The sequence below is a fragment of the Nomia melanderi genome, chromosome 6, assembly GCF_051020985.1.
Source record: "Nomia melanderi isolate GNS246 chromosome 6, iyNomMela1, whole genome shotgun sequence".
NCBI lineage: Eukaryota > Metazoa > Arthropoda > Insecta > Hymenoptera > Halictidae > Nomia > Nomia melanderi.
The window spans coordinates 11,619,626-11,643,994 of NC_135004.1; the positions used below are offsets into that span (position 1 = coordinate 11,619,626).

The window sequence follows — 24,369 nt, forward strand, 5'->3', positions numbered from 1 at the left end:
CTTAATATTAAGAGTGTCATCGTTTATCTAACTCCTTAGACACAGATCATGAGTTATTTTATGGAACAAGAAAATAAGTTACAGTCGGTCACAAAAATATTGAGACACCAGTGCAATTTTGACTTCTAAACATTGTATTTGGAGCAAATAAATAAGTATATAATAAAATGTTTTGAATTATGTTAAAGTACAATATAAAAAATGCATTCATAAAAAGCGGCTGGTTTATTACTGGTAGTTACTTTAATATACAGGGAAAATTTTTAAAATGTCAAACTTCATGTCACAAAGATATTGGGACACTTTATCTTACTCTTAGTTATAAAATACAAATATCTTTGGTGTAATTTTTTAATATTTCGTTGGGTATCCTTTAAATATTCAATGCTGAATTTATTGAATTTCAGTCTTTATGCATTTCTAAAAGCGTGTTTTACAAATGCGTAACAGTTGCTGAACGCAGAAGCTAAACAAATTTTGCGTTTATCTCTCCGAAGGAACGGAAACGGAAAAACTCGCGTGCGTTCGTTGGTTTGCGAGAGAACGCTCCGTTGGTGAGTAAACTGTGGATTACACCATATTGAGATTCCGACCCCTGTCGAAAAACAGCTGTATCTCTTTACCGAAACGTTTTCTGGTTTTCTTTGTTAGGAACAACTCGTAAATTATGGGAATGAGTGTCATTCGGTAAAACAAAATCAACAATTTTGGTGCAATTTGCTGAGGATGCCCACAATGGTGTTGACATCCGTAAGATTTTACAACTTACAGATGTTTCTTTGGGCAATTATCAAAGAAATTGATGTGGCAACACGAAAATCGCAAATCAATCAAAGTCTCGATAGATGCAACCTTGGAGTTTCCATAGAGGAATTTCATAAAGTCAATTTCACTGCTCGGTGGTTCGTGTTAAAAGACTCCACTGACGTATCCATGTCATCTGGCAGCGCGCGCTCGCGTGCGCCGTAAACGCGTGAAATCAGCGGTGTCTAGCTGGCGCGACTAGCCAAGTAGCAGCCCGACGCAATCGCGCCTCTCCCCTTATCGCGATAAACCCTTCCCGCGGGGAGGGGAATCGCGTGACGGGAATTCGACGTGGATCGCGCAACCGAGCTCGGATTTACCCGTCGGCGTATTTGACGGATGTCGGCGGCGCGCGCGATCGCGTCAAGGAACGAACCGCGTTGTCGCGTTAGGTACAAGAGTGGAGAATCGTCACCATAAATTACGGAATCCGCCGGGCAGACGGCCGTTAATAGTTTGTTCTCGAGTCGAGACGAGACGAGGCGAGAAGATAAAATCAAGAAACCGTCCGCGCGGTGCGTCGGCGGTCAAAGAGGAACGACAGAAAGCGGAATGGAGCCGAGCGAAGCGCCGATACAAATCTACAGCTTTTCTCGCTCCCTTGTGTTCCCTTTTCCTCCGTTGGCCACTGTTCCTGTCGTCGCTTCTTCCTCGCCTCCTCTTCTTCTTTCTTCTTCCTCTTCTTCCCGAGGGCAGCGGGCGTTCCTTCGCTGCCTACGACGCCGGTCATCGCACCATTGTAGTGGGTTCCGAATTGCGGATTAACTGTAAGCGATACCCACAACAAAAGCGCGCGCGCTTTACCTGACAGGGCTACACTGTGTCTCTCACGTCTTGGCCGACTACTGACAAGCTAAAAGTGTGCGGGGGCAGGGGGACTCGGCCGCACGCTTCACCTCGGTTCCCTGGGAGCATAGTAGCCGAGCTTCCGTGTCCCCAGGATTCGATACAAAGCTGCTACCGAACGAAATCCGACGTCGATGCTCGTTACATCTCACTTCGCATTCAGTTTCTAATCGAATACCATACATATCTGCAGTGCGTTATTTGCGTGAACCAAGCTAGCCTGTGGCTTAAAAGTGTGGAGGGGCAAGGGGATTCGCATGCTCCATCTCAGCTCGCAGCTCGGCCAGTAACAAAGACGTGAAACTAATCTCGCCGTTACTATTGGAGCAAGAAATCTTCGCTTTTGAGCCACTGGCTAGTTTGGAGCACGTGAGTAACGCACTGCAGTTCAATAGTGAGAAGGTGACGAAACTGAGGTTTTACTGTTGCTAAAACTAACACTGCCAGCGACGTTCGCCCTTGCCCCCGTGCACTTTCAGCTTGTGGGTAGTCGGCCAATTTACGATCGGTGGAGGGTACTCCTGTGTTCCACTGGTTTATGGCGGCATTGTAATGTCTTTCGATCGTATCTCATTGTGACCGGTCCTCAGCATCGCCGGCCGAATTCTTAAGCCACCCCCGGAGCGGCGACTTCTTATCGATCGACCGCGGTTTTTTCATTGATCCCTGCTGTTAAAGCCTGTCCTGTTGATACGTCGCTTGTTTTCACCCTTGCTGGATAAATTACGCAATCATGGATGAATCTTGTTGCGAGGACTGATGATCGAAGTTCGAGTAACAAGCTGTCGTTCATGGAACTGATGATTCTTTTGGTCTGCTGTGTCTTTGGTCATAGTTTTGGGTGATGGTTATGTCCTTAGTGGATAGATGCGGAAGTTGTCGTCTGTTTTAATGATGTTTCGTTGGTTTGTTCCATATTCATTTGTTCTTCGGAATGCTTTAATTTCCGATTATCTATATTTCTGATTTCATTGGAATTGTAGATTTCTGTTATCAATCTTGGACTTTTAGAGTAAACGTAGACATAAAGTAAGCCTCAAATTTCACCTTTTTCTGCTAAATTATTAATGATAATGCAGGTTTTATCGAGCACAGTAGTGAAAGCAATCATAGGACAAGGAGTTAAATAAATAAAAGTTAAATACCTGACCAGTCTAATTTCAGATCAATCACAAAAATGTGGATGCTTTGCAATCTTTTATTTCATTTCTTCAATTGAAACTCGTTATGCAATAATCTCCGTAAGATAATTCTCGTGCAACAACAGCTTTAACGACGTGTAAGTATCTATAATTATAACATACATACAACATACATACAACATACATAACATAAGTAGTTGTAAAATTATATAATGTATCACACACGTAGCATTATGACCTGTAATTTTAATCCCTCCATTAATGGGGAACATTTCTATTCTAGACAAAAGAAAAGCTGTTATACCTGTGTTCCTTCACTCTATAATAGCAGACCCTAAAACATAATCGCCAGCAACAAGTGATCAGTATATCCCAGGTTTTTAGCAGTCAGTTTTATGACCTCTCTGAAATGCTAATACTCTATACAAATATGGTAAGTAGAGGCAAATGGATTAAAATAAAACGAACAAGCGGAACGGCCATAGTGAAATCGTGTTTGTAAACATACTGATGGTAAGTGAATAGCAGTGTAATCGGCTAGAGGATGTTTGAAAAACATTCAATCACTCGTGATAAACATATTCTGCTTCCATATTTTAGTTTTATACGTTTTTCTGTCCGTGACGTTGAATAACCTTGAGTAATTATAGTCAGTGAATTCCCAATGAAAGGGACTGCCATTGTAGATGTTTAAAAAAGGGTGGTGCCATTTAAAACAATGGAAGTGACCTTGATATCTCTAAAAAACATGACATAAAAACAGAAATCTTTTTGGTATCACGTGAACCTTATAGAATCGTTCAAATTTTTCCTTAAGACATTTGACGTATCTTTAAAAACTACGAAGATATTTGTGATTCACCCTGTGTATTATATATTATACTAATACTAAGATGAATTTAAGTAACAAAATAGTAAATAAATATTTTCAGCAAGGGATGAACCTTCTGTGCTACAATAGCGAGTCTCTCTCGTAATTAGAATTTCAAACCCAACATCAATAACATGAGTGAAGTACGGTCGCTATAATTATGGCCTGCATTTTCTCCAGCTAAATCATACTCCGAGGGATTAACGCGTCTTAATACTTGACCCTTAACGATCGTGACTCTCATGTGACAACAGTACTTTATCACTGCAGTCGTATGTCACGTAGGAGGTGACAAAACGGATCCTGTCGAAACTCGCTGTCCGTAAAATGTGGACACGATTGCCTTGCCAGTTAACTCTAGAACTACTAGAATTAACTACTTCAGTTAACTAGAAATACTGACATCAAAAAGCTTTGTTTCTCAATTCACTTGCGATTTCTCTTTGAGTTGACTCCAAAAAATATCGTCTGTGCATAGTTAGAAAATGTTAAGTTTTCTAACGAAATACTTCCGAGTGCAAAGGGTTGACATCGCAATTTTCGCATATTTATCGAAATCAACTGCAACCTAATGAGAATCATGTACAAAAAGCTACCGTCCGATAAGGGTTATCCCTTTGCACTCGAAAGTCTTTCATTAGAAATATTCAACACCTTCCAATGAGTTATAGACGACATTTTTTTAAACGAACTCAATGAGAGAACACATAAGTTAAACCCTTGACCTACGATTTATTCTTCAACTCTAATCGATACAACTTTGTAATTAACAATTCATTGGAAAAAGGGGAAAGTTCTAGGCGTACTCTATGTCCATATCTACTCCAACGTATAATAATTGATAACACGAGAATAATATTTCATTTGAATTCACATAAATTGAATAATATTTATATTTGATAGATTCCATTGAAAATCTTTACCACGAGTCTAATACGTTACCATCGGACAAAGGGTTAAGAAACAGAATCATTATTTCAATATTTCTCATACTTATAGATCACGCGAAGCTTAATATTTTTATAGAATTCTCTAGAATTTAGGTATATCGAATTAAATGGCGACTGAGAGTCGCCTCTCGAGTGCAAAGGGTTAATACCTCGAACTGTCTACATAACGACCTGCTAACTTTTCCATGGTTTTCCCTCGGTCACGTGTGACCTCTATCAAGCGCGGCGGTTCGTATTGCCCTTGTCGGTGGTTTGTATTGCTCTTGTCGGCGAGACGAAATTGCACCGACCAATCGGAGAGGCGTGGGCGCGGCGGCCGCGTGGTGGGGAGCACGCGTCTGCCAATAGCGGAAGCCTGCTCTCGGGTGCAGCGATGGATCGCTCCAGTGTAACCATCTGCAACTCCGAAACGCAACCTCAGTAGCGATCGGACGTCGGCGTGCATATGACCTAGGTGTTCGATTCTTCGCGCGCACGTTTCGCGGTAGGGTTGCGTGAGAAAAGTGACACGATCTCAGCTCAATCTTGCACGGCATACAATGAATTCGATGATGGCGATACCCATGGAATTACAGTACCATCTGCACCAGCAAATGCTGTTTCATCAGCAACAAGTCAGTTTGAGGAGGAGAGAACTATCAGGTTCGTTATATATTTTTGAATGATTTTTTAATACGTTGAACGCCGCACGATTTCATAGAGGAAAATACACAAAATGGGAAAAATATAATATTAAATTAATAATAAAATTAATATTAAATCATTCCATTGAATTGCATTATTATTGTTGCATGTTCATCTAACTGAATGTCACCGTATTCGGTAGTATTATTTATAATATACAAATGTTTTCAAATAATCATCGTTTAATTCAATGAATTATAGTAATTCGATTTGGTTGGAGGTCCTCGGTGACCCCATGGCGTTCAACGTGTTATGTTAACACTATGTTTGTAAAAGTTTCCATACACTTAATATGAATTTGTACGGGTTAAACTAAATTAGAATAATTTCGTGTTTGTTGAAATTCTTGGAAACTCTCGTTGAGTGTTTTTTTTTGCTATCCAATTTTTTTATACAAACAGACATAGATTACGATCCCGATTATTAGTTTCCCTTAGTTTTATCAAGTCCTGGAAGAAGATGTAGGGTAAGGGGTCTAAGGGTAAAAATCTCGTTCGATCAGGTAGATACAACTTCGTTTAACACTTTAACTATCACGTTACTCAAATTCGGCTGACACCATTTTGTACCTAAATTCAGACATTAATTTTCTTGTAGCGAATGAACCCTATTTTGTTGGATGTATGAGGTACAAGAAATCTAGTAGAGCAATCGTTACGAAGAATCTTGATTGTTTAGTTTCTGCTTTATTAACTCATTTGCATCATTAGCGTATATAAGACCGCTATCACCCTTTTCATACTTCTTTATGATACAAGTGGGTTAACCTTTTAATTGGGAATAACACGTTGTCTAAATTCAGTTTTATTTCTCGATGGTTCATCGTTTTCGTGTTTGTTCAATGAAGAATTTTTGTTTCATCAGATCGTAATGTCAGTACTAGTATACAGATTATACAATATCGAAGTGAATCATTATACAGTATCTATAATTTATTAATTTATAATAATTATTGGTTTATTAGTTTATTCTGCACTGATTTAATTTTTCTCGAATTGTGCTTTTACAAATGCTCACGTTTGGAAAATATACAGTTAAGAGAAACCTGTTTCGACTGCACAGGGTTTTTGATGAATGTTTACTCGGCAGTCGAAGTATCAACCCCCGGAGTGAAAATGTCGAGTCTTACTCGCGCGTGCTCTCTGTAGAAAACATGATTTTGTAATTTATTTTATGAATAATTTTCTTATCTTCTATGTAGTTTACAGGTTTACAGTTCTAATCGGTTACGCGTAAACCGTATTGAGGAACAGTAAATTAAAAGTTTAGAAATTAGGACATAAAACCAATAGAAAATTGAGCGAGAAAAGTGAAAACTGATCAATTAGTCGAATTCTTTAACCTAGATATTAAATGATCTAGCAGTACTCCGCGTTGTTTACGAGACGAGGACAGCACAGGATAAGAGTGGTCTCTTACTAGAAATTTTGTTTATAGTTTTAATTGATTTTGAGTAATCGTATTCACGAGTAGCAAATTAGCATCGAAAATGAGATGAGAAAAGATGAAAGTCAATCAATGAAATCCACAATTCTTTTAGGTTTCGTTTCTCTTATGGTTCTAATTGATTACACGTAATTGTATCGACGAATAGCAAATCAGTATCGAAACTGATATGAGAAAAGATGAACGCTAACCAATGCGATCCGCATTCTTCGCCATCGAGTGATCGCCCAACTGTACGTACGAGCTTTTTCTGTTTTCCCATGGCGAAAAGGAGGGTAGGGGGTGCGTGTAGCGCGAGAAGATCCCGCGTAGGCGACATAGATCCGCGCTAGCCTCCCGGCGAAGATGAAAGGGGCCGACTTTCGGTCGAGCGGACAATCGTTATCTGGCCTATAGAACTGCTCGGTGTCCTCCCGGCAGGAAGAGAAAGAAGATGAGTCGATGGCCGCAATTATCCTAGCCGGGACATAATGCCCCGACCGCAGAACCGCGGATACAAGTGCAGGGCGAATCGGTCATGCGGCCAACCGACGCCGCCTCTATAGATCCACTTGGCGAAAGGTGTTTCTTCCCGGCATTCGAGTTACCTCATCCGCGCAATTTTCTTATCCTCCTTCGGCTTATCCGGCGGTCACCGTCTAGATGGACACCAAGGGGGTTACTGATCCAGGGGGAGACAAACTTTTCTTGCGGAAACAGTTTCCCTTCGACGCCGCACCGTGGAAATTTCCGTCTTTTGTTTCAATTATGTTTTGTTGGATTCTTTCATCCGGGTTTCAGGATGCTTTACGTTCTGGACGTTTATATTTTTGATTTTGTTGGGATTGTAGATTTCGGGGGATTTGAAATGTTTAATACTTTGACTGCTAAGTAAACACGCTGTGGAAATTGCCGTATTTTGTTTCAATTAGATTTTGTTGGGTTGTTTCGTATTTGTTCGGTTTTAAGGATGCTTTAGCTTCCGAAGGCTTATATTTTTGATTTTATTGGGTTTGTAGATTTCGGGGATGTGAAATGTTAATATTTTGACCGCTAAGTAAACGCTCATGGAGAATCCTATCAAGTCCTATCGAGTTTTCTTAATTGCTCAGTGCAGAGTTCCGTGAAATACGGGTTGGAAGTATTTACGATGGATTATTAAACTCTACTGATTTATTTACAGTCAAGATTATAATTTATTTCTTCTGTATAAACGAAAAGCTTTTGTTAGGAAAAATTTAGTGGTAACCATTTTATATTGATAAGTGGAAACATGAGTAACGGTTGACTTGAATTTGTACATAAATTAAACATGAATTAAAATAAAATAATTGGGAGTATCGTGTTGTTGTGCGTATTATAATAATTTGTTTGGATAAATTTCAGAGAACAGAACGAATTCGAACTGGACGATACCACCAGCACCTGGGGGAGGGCCTCCACTGCCCCCAGAGGTCAAGGTTGAACTGCAAAATCGCGAATTGTGGAAACAGTTTCACGAAGAAACAACGGAAATGATAATTACGAAGTCGGGCCGGTGAGTACACCCATAATGTTCCTTAAATTTAAAGAAAAAATAAGTGACAATTCTTCAAAGAAACTAGAAGCTACTTAAATCATAAATATCTAAACAGAAGTGTTATAAAATGAATTCAATCTGAAATGATGGAAAAACAAAATAAAAAAAACTACGTTACATTACATTGTTATCATTCATTTAAACTACTTTTTTGATCTTTGTACATTTTTGGGTTTTTAATCGAAGTCAGACTTGTAAATATTGCGAGTGAGTGTTCTAGAGGGTGAATTGTTTAGTAATTGTTTAATAAGCATTTACGAAAATATTCTTGAGTGCTTAAATGTTATGGTAGTTGTAAGGTAGACAGGGAAACTCCTTTGACGAGTCGTTGCCGAAATTTTTTTGTATCCCGAATTCCATCGGGGTTGGAATAGTCCGACAGGCGCCATGCGACCACACCCTCTGTCGCTGTCGGAACTTACAGCGTCTCCACCTGAAAAAATGTCGATTTGTCCCGGAATTGTTTCTACATTTTCAATGCTTTCTACCCCTGGACAAATACCTGTTTCTAGTTTACAACGTCCCGAGTTAGCAACCGACACGCCTACAAACTTTTTTTATCCCAATATCAGAATGTATTCCAGTTAAGTTTCTAATCGGTTAACTACTCAGAATAGTTTATAAAATATACTCCCAATCGTGAAGGTAAATTATATAATAAAAAATGATGAAAAATATTTGCATTTTTTATTTTTAAAAATAAATATCGAAAAAATGTATTAAAGCGTTACTTTTATTCAAGATGAATACGTGTGTTTATAGAAATTGTAAGTTTATTTTGTATAGCATTCCTTTAAAGGTTCATTTATAGAACTTACAATGTTTTTATAATACTCTATATGAAATTTTATAAAACCAGTCCCAAAAGAATATCATATTAAAATCTTGAAATACGAATCAAAAAATTTCATAAAGCATCACAAATTTTACAAGACAAGTTCCAAAAGAATATCACATCGAAATCTTGAAATACAAATCACAAAACTTCATAAAGCTTCACAGGTTTTACAAAACAATTTCCAAAAGAATATCACATTGAAATCTTGAAATACCAATTACAAAACTTCACGCAGCTTAACAAGTTGTATAAAACGATCTCGAAAAGACTGTCACGCAGATAGTTCACCCGAAATGACCTAAAATTCAAAGTCGCCGTCCGAAATACCGTGCACGCTTTCTGCGGGGCCAGGCCAGTGGGCAATTTTAACGAGGGGCCTCATTCGAGCGACGACAGGGCGATTAGTTTCACGGAAGGTGGTCGAGGAAAGTCGTAAAAGTAAGGTCGTGACGACGTGTCCGACGTTTATCGGCGCCGCCGATCTACGAATCATTTCACGAGGGTAGATTTGCGGGGGAAAGTCGTACGACCGGAAGGATGCAGGACGAATCACGGTTTCCGGCCACTCTGCGCCGGAAGCGATCGAGCTACCGGTGACTCCTTCCCAGATATGACAATGTTGCCTATCTCAAATAAGATTACCGAGAATTTCGCGTTGCCACGCGTTAGATAACCGCGTTAGATAGTTGCACCAGATGTTCGACGCAAGACGGGGACGAGAATGTGAAAAAAACAGGTTTCTCTGAGCAGTAATCCTTGCATGAGCTGTTCATCGGCTAAATCGGTTAACTCCACTTTTCAAATTTTTTAAAATTGTATCGTCAGTGCGCTCAAAAAGATCATGTTCGTTCGAGAGCACCAAGAACCGAAATGAAGAATCGAAAAATAATAATTATAGAACCATTTCATAATCGATATAACTCAGAATCGATACACTAAATAACAGTTACCACTGTATTTGATTTCTCCATAACTGTTTCGAGAATGGAAACCGATATCGTAACTGTTTTCAATCCCTGACTCTACATATGGAAGCTTATCACCAAAATGGCGACATTCGTCCTCAAAGGATTATAAGTAATACGTTCATGGCGGCACGTACCATTGATGGCTCACATTTTAATGTCACATTAGACGGAGTATACCATCAAATAAGTAGTTCGTTAAACTAGCTTAGCAAATAGAAAAAATCGCCATACAGTTGAATGAATTTACTTATTGATAATTTCAGCATTTCCATTTTCAAAAACTTTCGCCGCTAGATAAGGGAAAGTGAGAATTACGTCGGCGTGAAAATTAGAGTGACTTATCTCCACTTTGTAAAAATTAGAACAATAGGTTTCTTGAGATTCGAAGAATGTCCTAGTCTCGTAGCTGAGCAAATACACGAATTTAATCCTTTGCGGACGGATGTCGGCGTTTCGCTAAGATGAAATGTTCGTATTTGGAAGACTAACTCGATGATTTAATTAGTCGAACAGCAAGAGATCAGAACATTTCCTTCTTCTCTATTAATTAAGCAACTGATATGTAATTTAGCTTCATATGTTGAAGATTTATTATTTCGAAGAATCTTCGTCCGCGAAGGGTTAATTGAAAATTTGTTGCAAAAACGCCTTCAGAATCTAAATACTCGCAAGGTAAAAATTCTGAAGTGGGTCAATTTTAATGTTGAACACATGTACATAAAATACGTCTTATTATTCCTTCGGGGACCGTATCTGCGAGCCGCAGGTAATTCGTGGGCGGTCTCGGTTGTACAATGGAAACGAAGGTGTTTGTCCGTTCGCATATTCGTGCCTTCCGGTGCGGCGGCGGCGTGGCGCAGTGGTTCCCGCCTTGCGAACGGCACCACGTGTCGACCACGTGTATCGGTTCGGCGCGGAGTTCGCGCGCACCAACGTAATCAGTATTCCGTGACACGATCGACAACTCTTGTTCTCCTCGATCCTCGCTGTTCTTTCCCACACCCTATCACCTTCTTTCCTCTTTGGCTCACTTACCCCCCACGTTCCCGGTGACCTTGCGTCACCGATGAATAGCCGAACGAAAACGTGCACCCCAGAAGCGCAACACCGGACCAACACGCCCGTTTTCTCTTCTTCCGAGCGTTTCCTCCGCGACGGGATCCGCCGCTCTTGACCGAAGATAATTAATTTCACGTCTCCGTCGTGATTCGCCCGTTACTAACCACTGGCCCGAGCGTCTTTCACGGGTTTACGGGTTTACGAGGCCAGTCGCCGAAGGTTGAGAAAAAGAGGCTGACAAGAGAACCTTTTTAACCGGCACACTTCTATTTTCATGAAACTTAGGTGCAATCTTTATGTTTATCGGAAATAATTCATACCTATTGTATATATCTCGACTTTCTTCAAACTTTACCTATATAATCTAGAGATTATATTATTTCGCCGAGACAAATGTAGAAAATAACGTAATATCAACGTATGTAATTGAATTACGTTGTTATTATTCCAAGTTTGAATTGTTGAATGTCAGTGCATTAAGTGGTGTTACTTGTAATATAGCAAAGTTTTCAAATGATCATCGTTTAATCGAATGAATTGTAGTAATTCGATTCGGTTGAGGTCACCGGTGACCCCATGACATCCACCGTGTTAATGTTCAGAGAAAGAAGCAACATTATTTTGAAAACACAATTCCTTTCTCACCTAAGAAATAGTTAAGATTATTCTGTTTACTGATTCCACGAGCTATCAAACTAAAATCGACATCTTGAAATATCCTCTAACGTTTAATACGCGGAAACTACACTCTCTTCTGTCTATAGCGATAAAATATAAAAAAATCCTTTCCTCTGGTAATAAGATTTTTTGTAACGAGCTAGGGAGGTCTAAGACATGGTTATTTATACTTCGTGACTCGTGAAGCGTCACAGGTTCGCCTCACGAGGTTGTGCCGTGCCACGTGACTTTCGATTCATCTAATCTGCAAGATGAAAGGAAAGCGGGGCGCGTGCTACGGTTGCACCCACTGTATCAACGCTATTACAGCATTATCTGGTGATTCGATAATCTCGAGTGGCTTTTTAAAAGGACCAGACGCTCGGAAGCGATCGGCGCACGGGCCTACCGAGCAGGCCGTCGCGACGGCGTAATCCTCCACTTACAAGGGCGCCACTTTTAGTGGATTCAACAACTGAGGCATGGCGTCGATCTTCTTGATCATTGACGGACGCGTCTCCTGGAGACGTAGGGCGGAGTGGGGATGAAAGTCCCGTTTCTCGTATAAATGGTTGTAAATTCAGTAGTAAAAACACAATTAGTGGCGCACTAAAGACATTCTCCGAGTACGAACTTTTATTGGTCTCTTCTTAAAAAATTGAAAAACATGAACGGTCGAAACCTTACTCTGCGGCAAGGCGGTATGTCTATCTCTTCGTACTATTAACCCCTTGCTTTATGATTTATTTCTAAACTATATTCGGTACGACTACTTTATCGTTAATAATTTATTGGGAAAAGAGGAAATGTTGATATCTATATTGTTGTTATTGTTATTATTTGTTAAGTTATTGTAATATAAGTGTAATATCGTGCTGGATAACATTCAAACAAAATTTAAGAAACATAAATTTCACTCAATTCTTTTAAATTTAAATTAAATATTATTCTTCTGTTATCAATTACTATACTTTAATGCATTACTATATTAAATTATTATATTTAAATTATTAATAACAAAGTAGTTGCATCGATCACAGTTGAAAAGGAAATCATAGGGCAAGGGGTTAATTTTGTTGCCTAATTTGGTTTCTTTGACTGAATGTTTTCATTTTCTTATATTTTTTATTATAATAAGTGTAAAAATATTTGTGAGTTTGAAAGGATAGAAGAAAATTGTTATCAGTGTTCATGTGTCTATTTTTTTAATAATATTTTAAATGTGTAGATGTATCAAGAAGCATTAACAGGGTTAATTAAGGGATCAAACGTGTTGATATAATGGTTAAACGCGAATATGGAAATACCAGTGGTAAATCGGAAGACATTGAGTAATAGATGTCATTAGATTCCTTGGGTTCTCCGTCGTTAATTGCGTTGAACGCGTGAAACTTAAAATGGCAAAGGTCGCAAAGACAATTGCGACTAAAGGAAGATTACGGTCGTGAAATCTATTTCACAGGCACAGGTTGGATTTTCCGTTGCTAATTGTGTCTATCAAGATTCGTAAACATCAATGGGTCAGGTTACTATTGTCGTAGAAGCTTTAAATGAACCTTCCGCAGATTTAACATCTAATTACTTTTGGTCTTAACAAGTACACGTCTCTCTGCAATTAGAAATAAGGAAAGAAAATTTGTTGTGATTCGTTCTTAATACGTTCGACTTTCCTTGAAGAATTCTTTTTCTACTTAAGACTTATTCATTCTATTATCGATGATAGAGAACTTAAATATAAACAAGATATTTGCATTATAGAACTCTGAGAAACTATTTTCTGTACAAAACTAATATTTTCAATTAAAAAATTATGTTTATTCAATGTTTAAAGGAACAAAAAAATAATTATTTTCCTTTTCTATCAGTTTTTTATGTTACCATCGACTTATCATTATTTCGCAGACTGGCGTCGAATTACAACTGGCGTTTTTATCTTGCCATACATTTAAAGAGATCTCCTAATCCTAAAAATCCTCATTACTTACTTGTCAGAATCTTATTCAAACGTCACTGTTAGTTTCGGAAATATTAAATGTTTCCTAAAAAGCGGATATTTTCAAACTTCACTGATTTTCCCAGAATACGGTATAAAAAATATGATTTTGACATTCATCTTTCTGAAAGAATTAAAAGCGACGTAAGACTACGTTACAGGCATCGTTCCAAAATAATTGCAAGTGACATAGTAGTGCATTATCAGTACTCAGCTACAGAATTTCAAATGACGCGAAACTGCTACCCCGGTCTCCAACGTGCCAACTATGCGGCGTCCATGAAACAGCGGAGAATTAAGCGGCGTCGGGAAATCCGCAATTAGGTATGCAAACGGACCTAACCGACGGCGATTGACTTTTGGGGGTTTGCTCACGGGATTATCCGCGAGTTTGAAATGTTTACACGAAAGGAGGAAAACTGGCTGCCGGGATCGCAAAGATAGCGGACCGTGATGCTTTCAAAGACCATTCGCAGGAAGTAGGAGCCTCGAGTCGTTCCCTCGGCGACGCCCACTCGTTGCTGGAACGTTAATGACTGGGAATTTTCTGTCCCTTCGGTCTGGAACTCGGTTTGCTCGTGCTACCTGTGCAAAATGCACGTTTAACGCGACACGGACTCCGTCGGGCGATCCCTGTGTTGCGTTTCCGGATACACTTGCGCCGGCAGTAAAACGATTTCGGCGTCCCGCGTAACGAGTTGCGGCGCCCGACATTTCAGTCGTTCAGAAGCCAATGCGGTTAAGTCTAGGAAACGAGGATTCAGAGAATTAATGTAACGGCTTCTGATATTATACAACATTCGGTAGCTGTAAAAAGGTCCGCCTGACCTAGAAACAACGAAGAAACCAGCAAATCCTTTAATAAGTAAGAAGGGTATTATTTATAGCATTCAAATGTACAAACATCAGAGAATATCGAAAAAATGGACTTAATCCCATTGACTTCTAAGTGAGATCATTTGTCGCTCGTTTAGGGGTCATGAGGAATGAAGTTTTGATGCAGGCGTTAGGTCGGCCTAACGTTGCTTTTCTAATTGAAGTTTGCGGACGAAGATTCTTTGAAATATACAAAACCTTCAGCAGATCGTGCTAAATTATATATCGATTGCGTAATTAATAGAAACAGAAAACTACGCGCTGATCTCTGGCTGCTTGATTAATTGAATCGTTTGTTCGCGACTTAGTCTTCCAAATACAAACGTTTCATCTCGCTAAAATGTCGACAGTCGTGCGGAAAGAGTTAACTCGAATTATTTAAATCGTTAAATCGAATTACTGTAATTCACTCAATTAAACGATGATTATTTGGAAACATTTTTATATTATAAATAATACTATCTAATACGTTGGTATTTAACTACATTTACGCAAAATGTGAAAGTGCAACATTGCGCAGAACACGGGAAATTTGTGAAAAAAAATGTAAAACATCCAAAGCGTAGTGTTTTTCATAGTGACCATTAGGAAAAACCATCTTCTATGGTAATTCTATTTTTTTAAAAGTATACTCGAAATTCGAAAAAATTTGAATTTACGTAAAGTTCCGCGGTTTATCGATGAATCTCCACTTATTCGTTATTCGTAGAGAAGTTTGCGTACTCATTGAAATCGCTTCGTTTCAGGCTAATGTTCCCGTCTATCCAGCTGGCGATCAGTGGATTAGAGTGCCGCGCTCGTTATTGCGTTCTCCTCGAAGTGGAGCCGGCGTCTGATCGCCGACACAAGTATGTCGGCGGCGGCGGCGGCGGCGTCGCCGGCTTCGAGAATGGTTGTGGGAACGCACGAGGCTGGACATCGGCTGGACCAGCCGAATTGCAACCGTCTATCGATAGAAGACTTTATCTGCACCCGGAGAGCCCTGCAACGGGCGCACATTGGATGCAGCATTCCCTGAAGTTTAACAAACTGAAACTGACGAACAACGCTGCGGATCCTAAGACGAATGTAAGTATATTTCAATTACTATAAAATATATTTCAATTACATTTCAATTACATTTCAATTATATTTATAGTACTATAATCGATAAAAATACATCTACGACTTCTCTTTTCACCCGTATCATTGATTTATACGTAAATATGCTTTTCCTATTAAAATTACTTCGAGTCGCTGGTAATGTCAGTGAGAAAAAGCTTTGAATGCAAACAGTTAATATTATAATACATTACTAACATTTTGAACATCTAACCCTGTGACGCCATTACACATACGCAAATAATGGTCTTAACTCTCGATTAATTACACTTGTGTACTTATATTTACTACGAATATATTTCTATAACCCTTTAAACTGTGTATAAACTATAAATCTGAAATTTACTCATAAAAATTCTTATTATTAAGAATTTAATAATTTTATTTACTCACAAAAAAAGCTAAGCACGTAGAGCAAGAAATGTGGTTAAAAACAATCGACTTGATATTGTATTTTGTTTATTGTTCGTGTAACGATTTTGCATATTGAGTTATTATCATATTTTTCATATTCGCGGTGGCTACGTATATCTCGATTCGTGTACACTTTACCAACAACCATTATTCGATGTTTCATTAATATTTTATCTCTTAAAAACAATACGTAAATACCCTAATAGTTTTTAACCACGCCTTCCTCCTCGAAAGTGCCCGAGGAACGGGCAAGGAAGTCCGGAAAAGGAAACTACCGATACGCTATGTACTCACGTTGGAACGGTAGCGGCGTTCCATTTATCTAGATGTTCCATGTTTGGACAGGCCCGGCGTGTCCTTAAATGCTTCTCCTCTCCCTTTCTTTGCGTGTCTCTGGTTTCGACTTACTACTCCTCTCGTCGCTCGGCCCGCGTGCGGGAGGTCGCCACACACGGGTCCACCCTCTTGGCTGCTCCTCTTACTTCCGACTCGGTTCCACCGTAAAAAAAAAAAAAAACGAACCTCCTGTTCGAGGTTTCCGAACGATATCCCACTTCGCGTCAATTAGCTCCGATTTTCTACTGATGGATCGTCTCCTGGATTTCAGTTCCTTACGCCTGCTCAACCCCTTGCCTTATAATAACGTGTGAGACTCGTGGCGAAGATTTCGAACAGAACTTGACACATTGCGTACCGGCTAATTATCAGGAAACTGAATTGTGTGGACGGAGGTTTTCAGTGAGATCCACTTATATCACTGTATATAAAAAAACTCAGATATCATATTGTTATGTAATTATATTTTAAATGAACAATTAGTTCTGATCGAATTTAATATAATGATTAATGCTGTGTAAGTTACCAGAGTTATATAGCTAAGTGTCTTTATATAACAATGAGATTTTTCGTTATCAGTATGCAATGTGTTAACAAATGTATATATTAGTCGATTATTGTGAATATAAATGAAATATTGTCCTTTTGTTATCAATTATTGTAACTTAAAGCAAGCATAGGCATAGAATATACCTAAAGTTTGTCTCTCTTTTCAAGAAATTAGTAATGGGAAAGTAGTTGTGTCGATCATAGTTGAGAAATAAATCGTTGGGTAAGGGGTTAAAAATGTATTGTTATTATCTTCTATCATTTCATTTTATAGTCTCGAAGCTATACCTCCGTACGCCAAGATTTGCGTGCGTGTAGCTAAAAGGTTAACCCTTTGAACTCGATTTATTTTCAATACTGTTTGTCGTAAACTTGTATTTATTTTTAAGGGAATAATTTAAAGTAACTTCCAGCGGTGGAATTCAACGGTTTAAATTTATTCAATTTATTATCATAATAAGATTTAATTTGTATAATCTTTCAAAATCTGCTACTTTTTAAAGCGCCACAAATAAAGTGTACCAAATTTGTATTATCATGTCCAGCATGACACACGAGTGCAAAGGGTTAACCCTTTGCAATCGATGCCGCCGCAGTGGCGACATTTAACACTGTTCCCGAAATCGGCGTCGCCAATATGGCGGCATCTTTTTTTTTCTGAGTATTATTTTACGATCGAGAGGTGTTTATTATTCTTTACAGAATTTATATTCAACAAACTTTTAATATCCATATGTTTATTATAAACCTATAGAAAAATAACTTCGAGAATATATATATATTTTCTTCGACATTGGTAATGTCACCAGAAAAATCTGCCGATCGTAAATGATTAATGCGACGTAAAATACATAAATAAAGAAAAATACAAGGAAAGCTAACAGCGTGTATTCAACTGTTTTCAACCCCTAAATTGAAGCTCGCGTTCAGCTGAAAACTATCGAACTTTCGTTGCTAGAGCCACTCGCACCCTTCCCGCCATTTTCGAGGCGCGAGTTGCGGTCAGGCCGGACTAGATTCCTCGCTTAATGGCTCCGTCCGATGACACGGGTCCCGGTTAAATGGCCGAGGCGAGGTAAGCTCTGTACACGGAAGCCGGGTCGGGATTAAAATCTGGAAAAGGGAAAAGGTCGACGCGCCGCGCGGTACGCTGTCTCGTTGCTCCTCGGTGTAGAGACTTAAGCTACTCAAAACGGTGCCGGGGTGCATCGGTGTCCCGGCCGTTGTCCGTGAAGAACGGAGATTAACACGCTCCACGACACCCTGTAATCGATATACCTCCCTTTTCTCTCGGCGAGCGGGTTTGTTTACCGCCCCGGCGAGGAGCGAGCCTCGACAGCTGGCTTCCATGGTCGCCCCGTTCCCAGTTCTTTCGTTTTTCACGAATATTCCCGGAAATTACTTCTGCGGAGCTCGTCTCGAGTACACGGTGCCAATTAGAGCCACGAATTCTGAAACCAATCAACATTTCGAGAGAGTCGATCTTTTTCAGCTTCGTTCGTTCGTTCGTTCGTTCGTTATGTGTTATAGGGGTTTGCGTGGATTCATTGTAATCGGCAAACTTTGTAATGTTCGATTGAAACAATCACAGTAGTAGCTTTAATGCTTTCGCGGTTTGGAATGTTATATTTATTATAAAATTGTTGACCAATTAAAAGCTGCTGGTTAAGACCGTTATATAAAGACAGTCTTCCTAGTCACACACTAGTGTCAGTGTGTCTTTAACACGTTCCGTGCCACAGAAACTTCGGTTATATTTTGTTTATTAATTTTTTAAGTAAAATAATAAGTTATATTCAGGTATTTCATGATTTTTTTTGTAATTCGATATTGTTTCTTTGTGTTCACTGCTTTGTAACGTATACCACTATCCATGACCGTGTATCCGTTAAAAATATTTTCTTACAAAAACTGGCGTGTACCATAGGTGGTACACGTGGCACGGAACGTGTTAACACGTTCGCTACCAGCGAACATAAGTCAATTGAAGTCTTAGTAGCCGTATTCTTAGAGTTCCTATAGACAAATTTGGAAATGTCGATTCGACTACCTACTTGTTCTAGTGCTAACCCTTTGCACTCGGAAGTTTCTCATTAGAAATATTTCACATTTCTTGACAAGACAAAGACGATATTCTTTGAAACTAACCCAATGGGAAACCACAAGTACACGAGGACAAAGCTATTTCATTCCAACATTTGCGTTGTACAAAGATCAACATTAAATATCAAATTTTATAGTTTCACTGCGTCAAATCGAATGCTGACTGAGAGTCACCTCCCGAGTGCAAAGGGTTAAAGGTAAAAGTGTAGTACCTACGGAAACAGGGTGTATATCGAGAAGTTTCTGGAAACTCAGTTTTCCATTGTACTATAACTCGGGATTATAAAAGCATCACGATTCTCCAGAATTGACTTCGTATCGAAGGTCAAAATGGAGTACGAGGAGGGTTCGTACGTTGAAAAGTTCGTACGCAGAGCAGTTCGTGAGTCGAGGTACCGCACTGCACTAATTTACAATATTCTTGCTAGCTTATCACCTCGACTAGTTTATCGCTCCGAACGATTCGCGTGAATAAAAGGGGCTGTCGGCGATGATTCTCCGTGGTCTTGGAAACGCGCGTCAGGTTTTGAACGGGTCGAGAGCGCGTAATTCCGGGAAGGTTGAAGGGCCAGCCTGGTTTTCGGGAATCGCGTCTGTACCCGCCGTCGTCGGCGTTCTTAGCGAGGCGCCAACTTATCTTGACGAAGCAGCGGCGTCCCTTTTATCCGATTCTTCAAACTAATTACGAATTTAATAAAATTCTCCCTACCGTGTGTCGGCTCCGCAGTGAAGGGAATCCGTTCTTCGACGCGGCAAAAAAGAATCGAAGCATGCCTACCGTTCGCTCGCGTTCGCCGCGGGGCCGCTCACTAATGCCTAATGGAAAGTTAATTAACGTTTATCGGCATTGATGGAGACGTTCCGTTGACAACTTTAAACTCGTTTCGTTCGTTCCTCGCCTCACTCCTGATTAGATCGACGCGATGTGAAAGTGTGTACTAGATTGTTGTTCACTTTACCATTTTAATTGAATATAGTGCTAGACGTCCGAAGAAGGCTCTAAGATTAGGTTTATCGAACATTTCTGTCAGTTTCTTCATTAAGAGAAATGCCAGTTAATTGTTATTAATCAGTTAACTTTGACGAGTATACACGTCATCTTACATGACTACTTTGTCATTAATAATTTATTGGAAAAAAGGAGAAAGTCTATGTTTGCTATTAAGTATTGGGTTGTCCTATAAATACTGTGGTTTTTATATTCCTTTTATCTTGAGAAATAAAGATAGCTAAAACTGTTTTAAAAGTAATTATAACGTATAGATAGAGAATTTATAAATAGCGAAGGAGAATATGTTTAGACTAATACTAGCTTTGTCTATCTTTATTTTCGATAATACAGGAAATATAAAAAACCACATTATTTATGGATGACTCAATGTAATAATTGATTTAGACTGAAACGAGTAATATTTATGTTTGTTGAATCATGTTGAAAATCTTCACGAGTCTGATACGTTGTTATAACGCAAGGGGTTAAAACGCAAAATGGTACTAATTTTTTGAACAACGAATTATTTATTTTTTCGTTTTGTTTACAGATAGTTTTAACATCCATGCATAAATACATTCCGCGCATTTGGATCATCCGCTGCGACAACGTGACGAGGTTGAGCGATTTATATGCCCATCCAGCTTCGTCGTTTAAATTCAGCGAAACGGAATTCATCGCCGTGACAGCTTATCAGGTAAATATTTACTTGCGATTCAACTTTGAAGTAGAAATAATACAGTTGCATATTTATTTATTAAAATGTGTTTTGATTACGTATTTACCTGCTTGTTAAAATCACATATTTATTATATAAATTTATTAAAATATATTTAGTATCATATTCAAAAGTACAAAATTAATCAAAAATTAAATTAACATTTCCAAAACGAGATCTATTCTCAAACATGTCACTAAAAAAAGAACGGTTTAGCGACCAGTGTCGCGCGAATTGAATTATTTTCACGCAAGTTCTTACCTAAAATCATAAGCTAATAGAACTTCTTTTCCAATGTAATTTGAATTTCACAAAAACTCTTCGTCGCATTCAATGAAATATCGTAGCTACAAAAATTGTTACTAAAAGAACACCGGTCGTGATCGTGTTACGCAAATAATGACTTCAGCAGCCTGCATATTTGACTCGTCAAATATTCCTCGAGGATAATAGATTCCAAATACTAATCACGTAATCTTCCTATTCCAGAACGAGAACATTACCAAACTGAAGATCAACAACAACCCTTTCGCGAAGGGTTTCCGGGAGACAGGTCGGTCACGGTGCAAGAGGAAGTTTCAGCATGTAGAGACGGATGATCCAATTGAGATCGTAGACGAAGAAGAGAACGTGTCCTTTGAATCCGAGTCGACCAGGATAGATCATCTAGAAGTTGCCACACAGAGACCGAAAACTGCGTCCAGTGAGACCGGAAGTCTCGACGACAGCGGTGTCAGCAGCTGCGGCAACATCAGTCCACCCTTGTCCACCATGAACCAGCGAAATCCACTGTCCAAGGACGCAGATCGCGACACGCGACCGCGATTACACAGACCTTGGATCGATTCAGAGCCACAGTTCTCGTCAACTCCTTCCCTGAAACTGTCGCCCAGACACGAGGACTCTTTGGACATCTCTGCGCATTACTTGAGGTTACTGCACCCCGCTTTCACGGCGCAACAGAACCTGATCACGTGGCAATACCAATCGTTACAGTAGCTCTCTAAGTATTATGAATAACCAGTTTAACCTTCGACGCAGATTTTTGTCGGTTAACACGTTAAGTGCCACGAGAATCTTCACCACTTTTCTGTAGAGTTATCATTTTCATCGAAGAAAAGTAGTGACAATTATTCACTGTTCGCGTTACAATCTTTGCACTACACTATTATCAAGTTAGTTATATTATTAACACGTTCGCTACCGTTTATTTCGGCGAGGACCTCTTCAATGGTAATATTTCATTCAATCCAGTAAATCTAAACAAAATATCGAAAGAATGAAACTGGAACAAGCTATTGAGTTCCTAAATATAATGCAGTAGTTTATGACTTTAAATAATAATGTCTATAAGATTAACTTCATTTGTTTTATGTAAAATATAAGATCGCAAGTATGTGACGCTGGTGGCGAACGTGTTGTACGTTTTGATTCGACATCGATTGTCTTGCATGTTACGATTGTTTTCAAGTAATTCAGAAACGTCGGTCATCGGTGACTGACATGGCATTTAACGTGTTAATATTAAAACCGTGCTAGTCGAAATGACTGGCTTTCGTTTCTTTCGTGTCTTTCGCAATTACTGACAGCATTAGGCCTGGTACACGCAAATTGAAGAATATTCGAGAGCTGACCGAGACCTGACTGATAGTGTGTAGATTTAAAGGGCGATAGTTCAAATGCATAAGATTTGTTAAAATTGATAGTATAATGGCTATTAATGGAAATTGAGGAGATGTATTCTTTATAATGTTTGTAAGAGCACTTGGCGGTTCCAGTGTTAACGAGTAAACGTTTATATTGCTCGAAGAGAATGTGATGATTCGCGCAACTCGCGTGTTTTATAGTATTTCAATTGGAATATTCTCCGTTGAACTGTAACGTTCCACGGATAATACTTAATCGTAGCATTAATTGTTATTATTCATTAATGTTAAGTTTATTCGGGATCTACATTATATATACTGCGTGGTTGCATTCTTATACGCGATCGTTCGTTTCTCTCGTGAAACGTGGACCAACTGTACGAATTTGTAAAAATCAATAGCGAACCAAAGATTTCTTGATGGCTGAAGATCCATCCGATGGTACGTATAGGATAGTTTTGTGATGAAATGTGAATGTCTGTCGATATTTGGATGACCGTTGTGCGCGTGCTATGGTGAGAGTTACCCTCCGAGAAAGCGAATTAAACGTAATCTGTATTTTGTTACTCGACGTTCGACAGATTTGGGAATGTACAGTTGGATACACTTCTGGTAGGTGTACATATAATAGGATATTTTTAAAGTCGAAATTTGGTAAACGATTTTCATAGACGTTGATGAAAATGCATATTTTCAACAACTTTTCGCTCTCACGCAAATTTCCTTTTCATTTAGTTTCCGACAATTATATAAAAAAACTCGCGATGACTCGTTTTTCTAAAAAGAACTACATCATAAATATTTTATTGTATTTAGCTTAAAAGAAAGTAAAATATATTTATGAAAATAGATATACCTATGTATATAAGAAGAATAGTTAAATGAATCTCTGTACTCAAGAAAATTGAATATATATTTGACAATTTTAATCGCAGAGCCATCTCAACCGGAAGTAACCTCTATAAAGTTCAATATAGTGGTAGCAAAAGTTAATTTGGAAACTGAACAACAGTGATACTTTTGTCGAAGAAAGAAGTTGCTCAAAATATGCATTTCTACTAATATCAGTCAATTTTATGAAAATCGGCGAGGTACAGCACCTGCGCTACTTTTACCTCTCTCGAGTGCAAAGGGCTAAAGATATTATATAGTGCCTTGTTCGGGAGTGCCTGATTTTTATCTGTTAACGCGAGACAGATACAACTAAGAGGCTTCTGACGATTTCGTATAACCAAAGATGCTTCAAGTAACTCGAGATGTTCGAAATGTTATCCGATTTCCGTCAAGAATTTTTTCGATAATTGAGGATGCATAACATTGACATTAATGACATTGTCATATAAAATACTGATATTTTATCTTAAAACCGAATGGAACAGACGAATGGCTATATTGTAAATATATTTTGAATTTAAATAAGTACAATTTAGTGCCTTATCGAAGGAAGAACAGTTGACAGCTTAATCATTATTGTTAAAAGGAAGACGACGGTTCCTAGACTTGCTCGAAACACGGGGAGCATGAAGGAAAATAATTATGCCAGTATTATACGCGATGTATCAACTTTCCTATAATTGTTAATCGATTAAACTTGTCCGTTGTTAACACAGTGTAATGTATTTTTGCGAAGGAAGTTGTGCCACGAATTTTCAGAGTGTTTAAACACCTGTATCGTAGGATATTGTTACTTACGGTACATAGTCTAAGAGAAATAATGATTTTTTACTGGCATTGTCGCTTTAATAAATCAATTTTTACACGAATGTTTCAGTGGTGTAGTTTAATTCCCTGTTTACGCGTGGACTGAGGCGAATTGGAT

The 24,369-nt window shown here is 38.8% G+C and overlaps 1 protein-coding gene across 1 annotated transcript; it reads left to right on the forward strand.

Moving 5' to 3' along the window:
- The first annotated feature begins 4,760 nt into the window (after positions 1-4,760).
- LOC116428030 (T-box protein 2) lies at positions 4,761-24,254 on the forward strand. The gene is made up of 5 exons (XM_031979048.2): positions 4,761-5,255; positions 8,109-8,259; positions 15,439-15,760; positions 20,737-20,883; positions 21,394-24,254. Exons 1-5 carry the CDS (start codon positions 5,153-5,155, stop codon positions 21,901-21,903), a joined length of 1,233 nt encoding a protein of 410 aa, XP_031834908.1. The 5' UTR covers positions 4,761-5,152; the 3' UTR covers positions 21,904-24,254.
- Positions 24,255-24,369: the final 115 nt, after the last annotated feature.

Bases quoted from the DNA above. Each gene is read 5' to 3' on its own strand.
- LOC116428030 (XM_031979048.2), top strand. From the start codon at position 5,153: ATGAATTCGATGATGGCGATACCCATGGAATTACAGTACCATCTGCAC. The intron at 8,260-15,438 runs GTGAGTACACCC...GCTTCGTTTCAG, and splicing joins ATAATTACGAAGTCGGGCCG to GCTAATGTTCCCGTCTATCC. The intron at 15,761-20,736 runs GTAAGTATATTT...TTTTGTTTACAG, and splicing joins CTGCGGATCCTAAGACGAAT to ATAGTTTTAACATCCATGCA.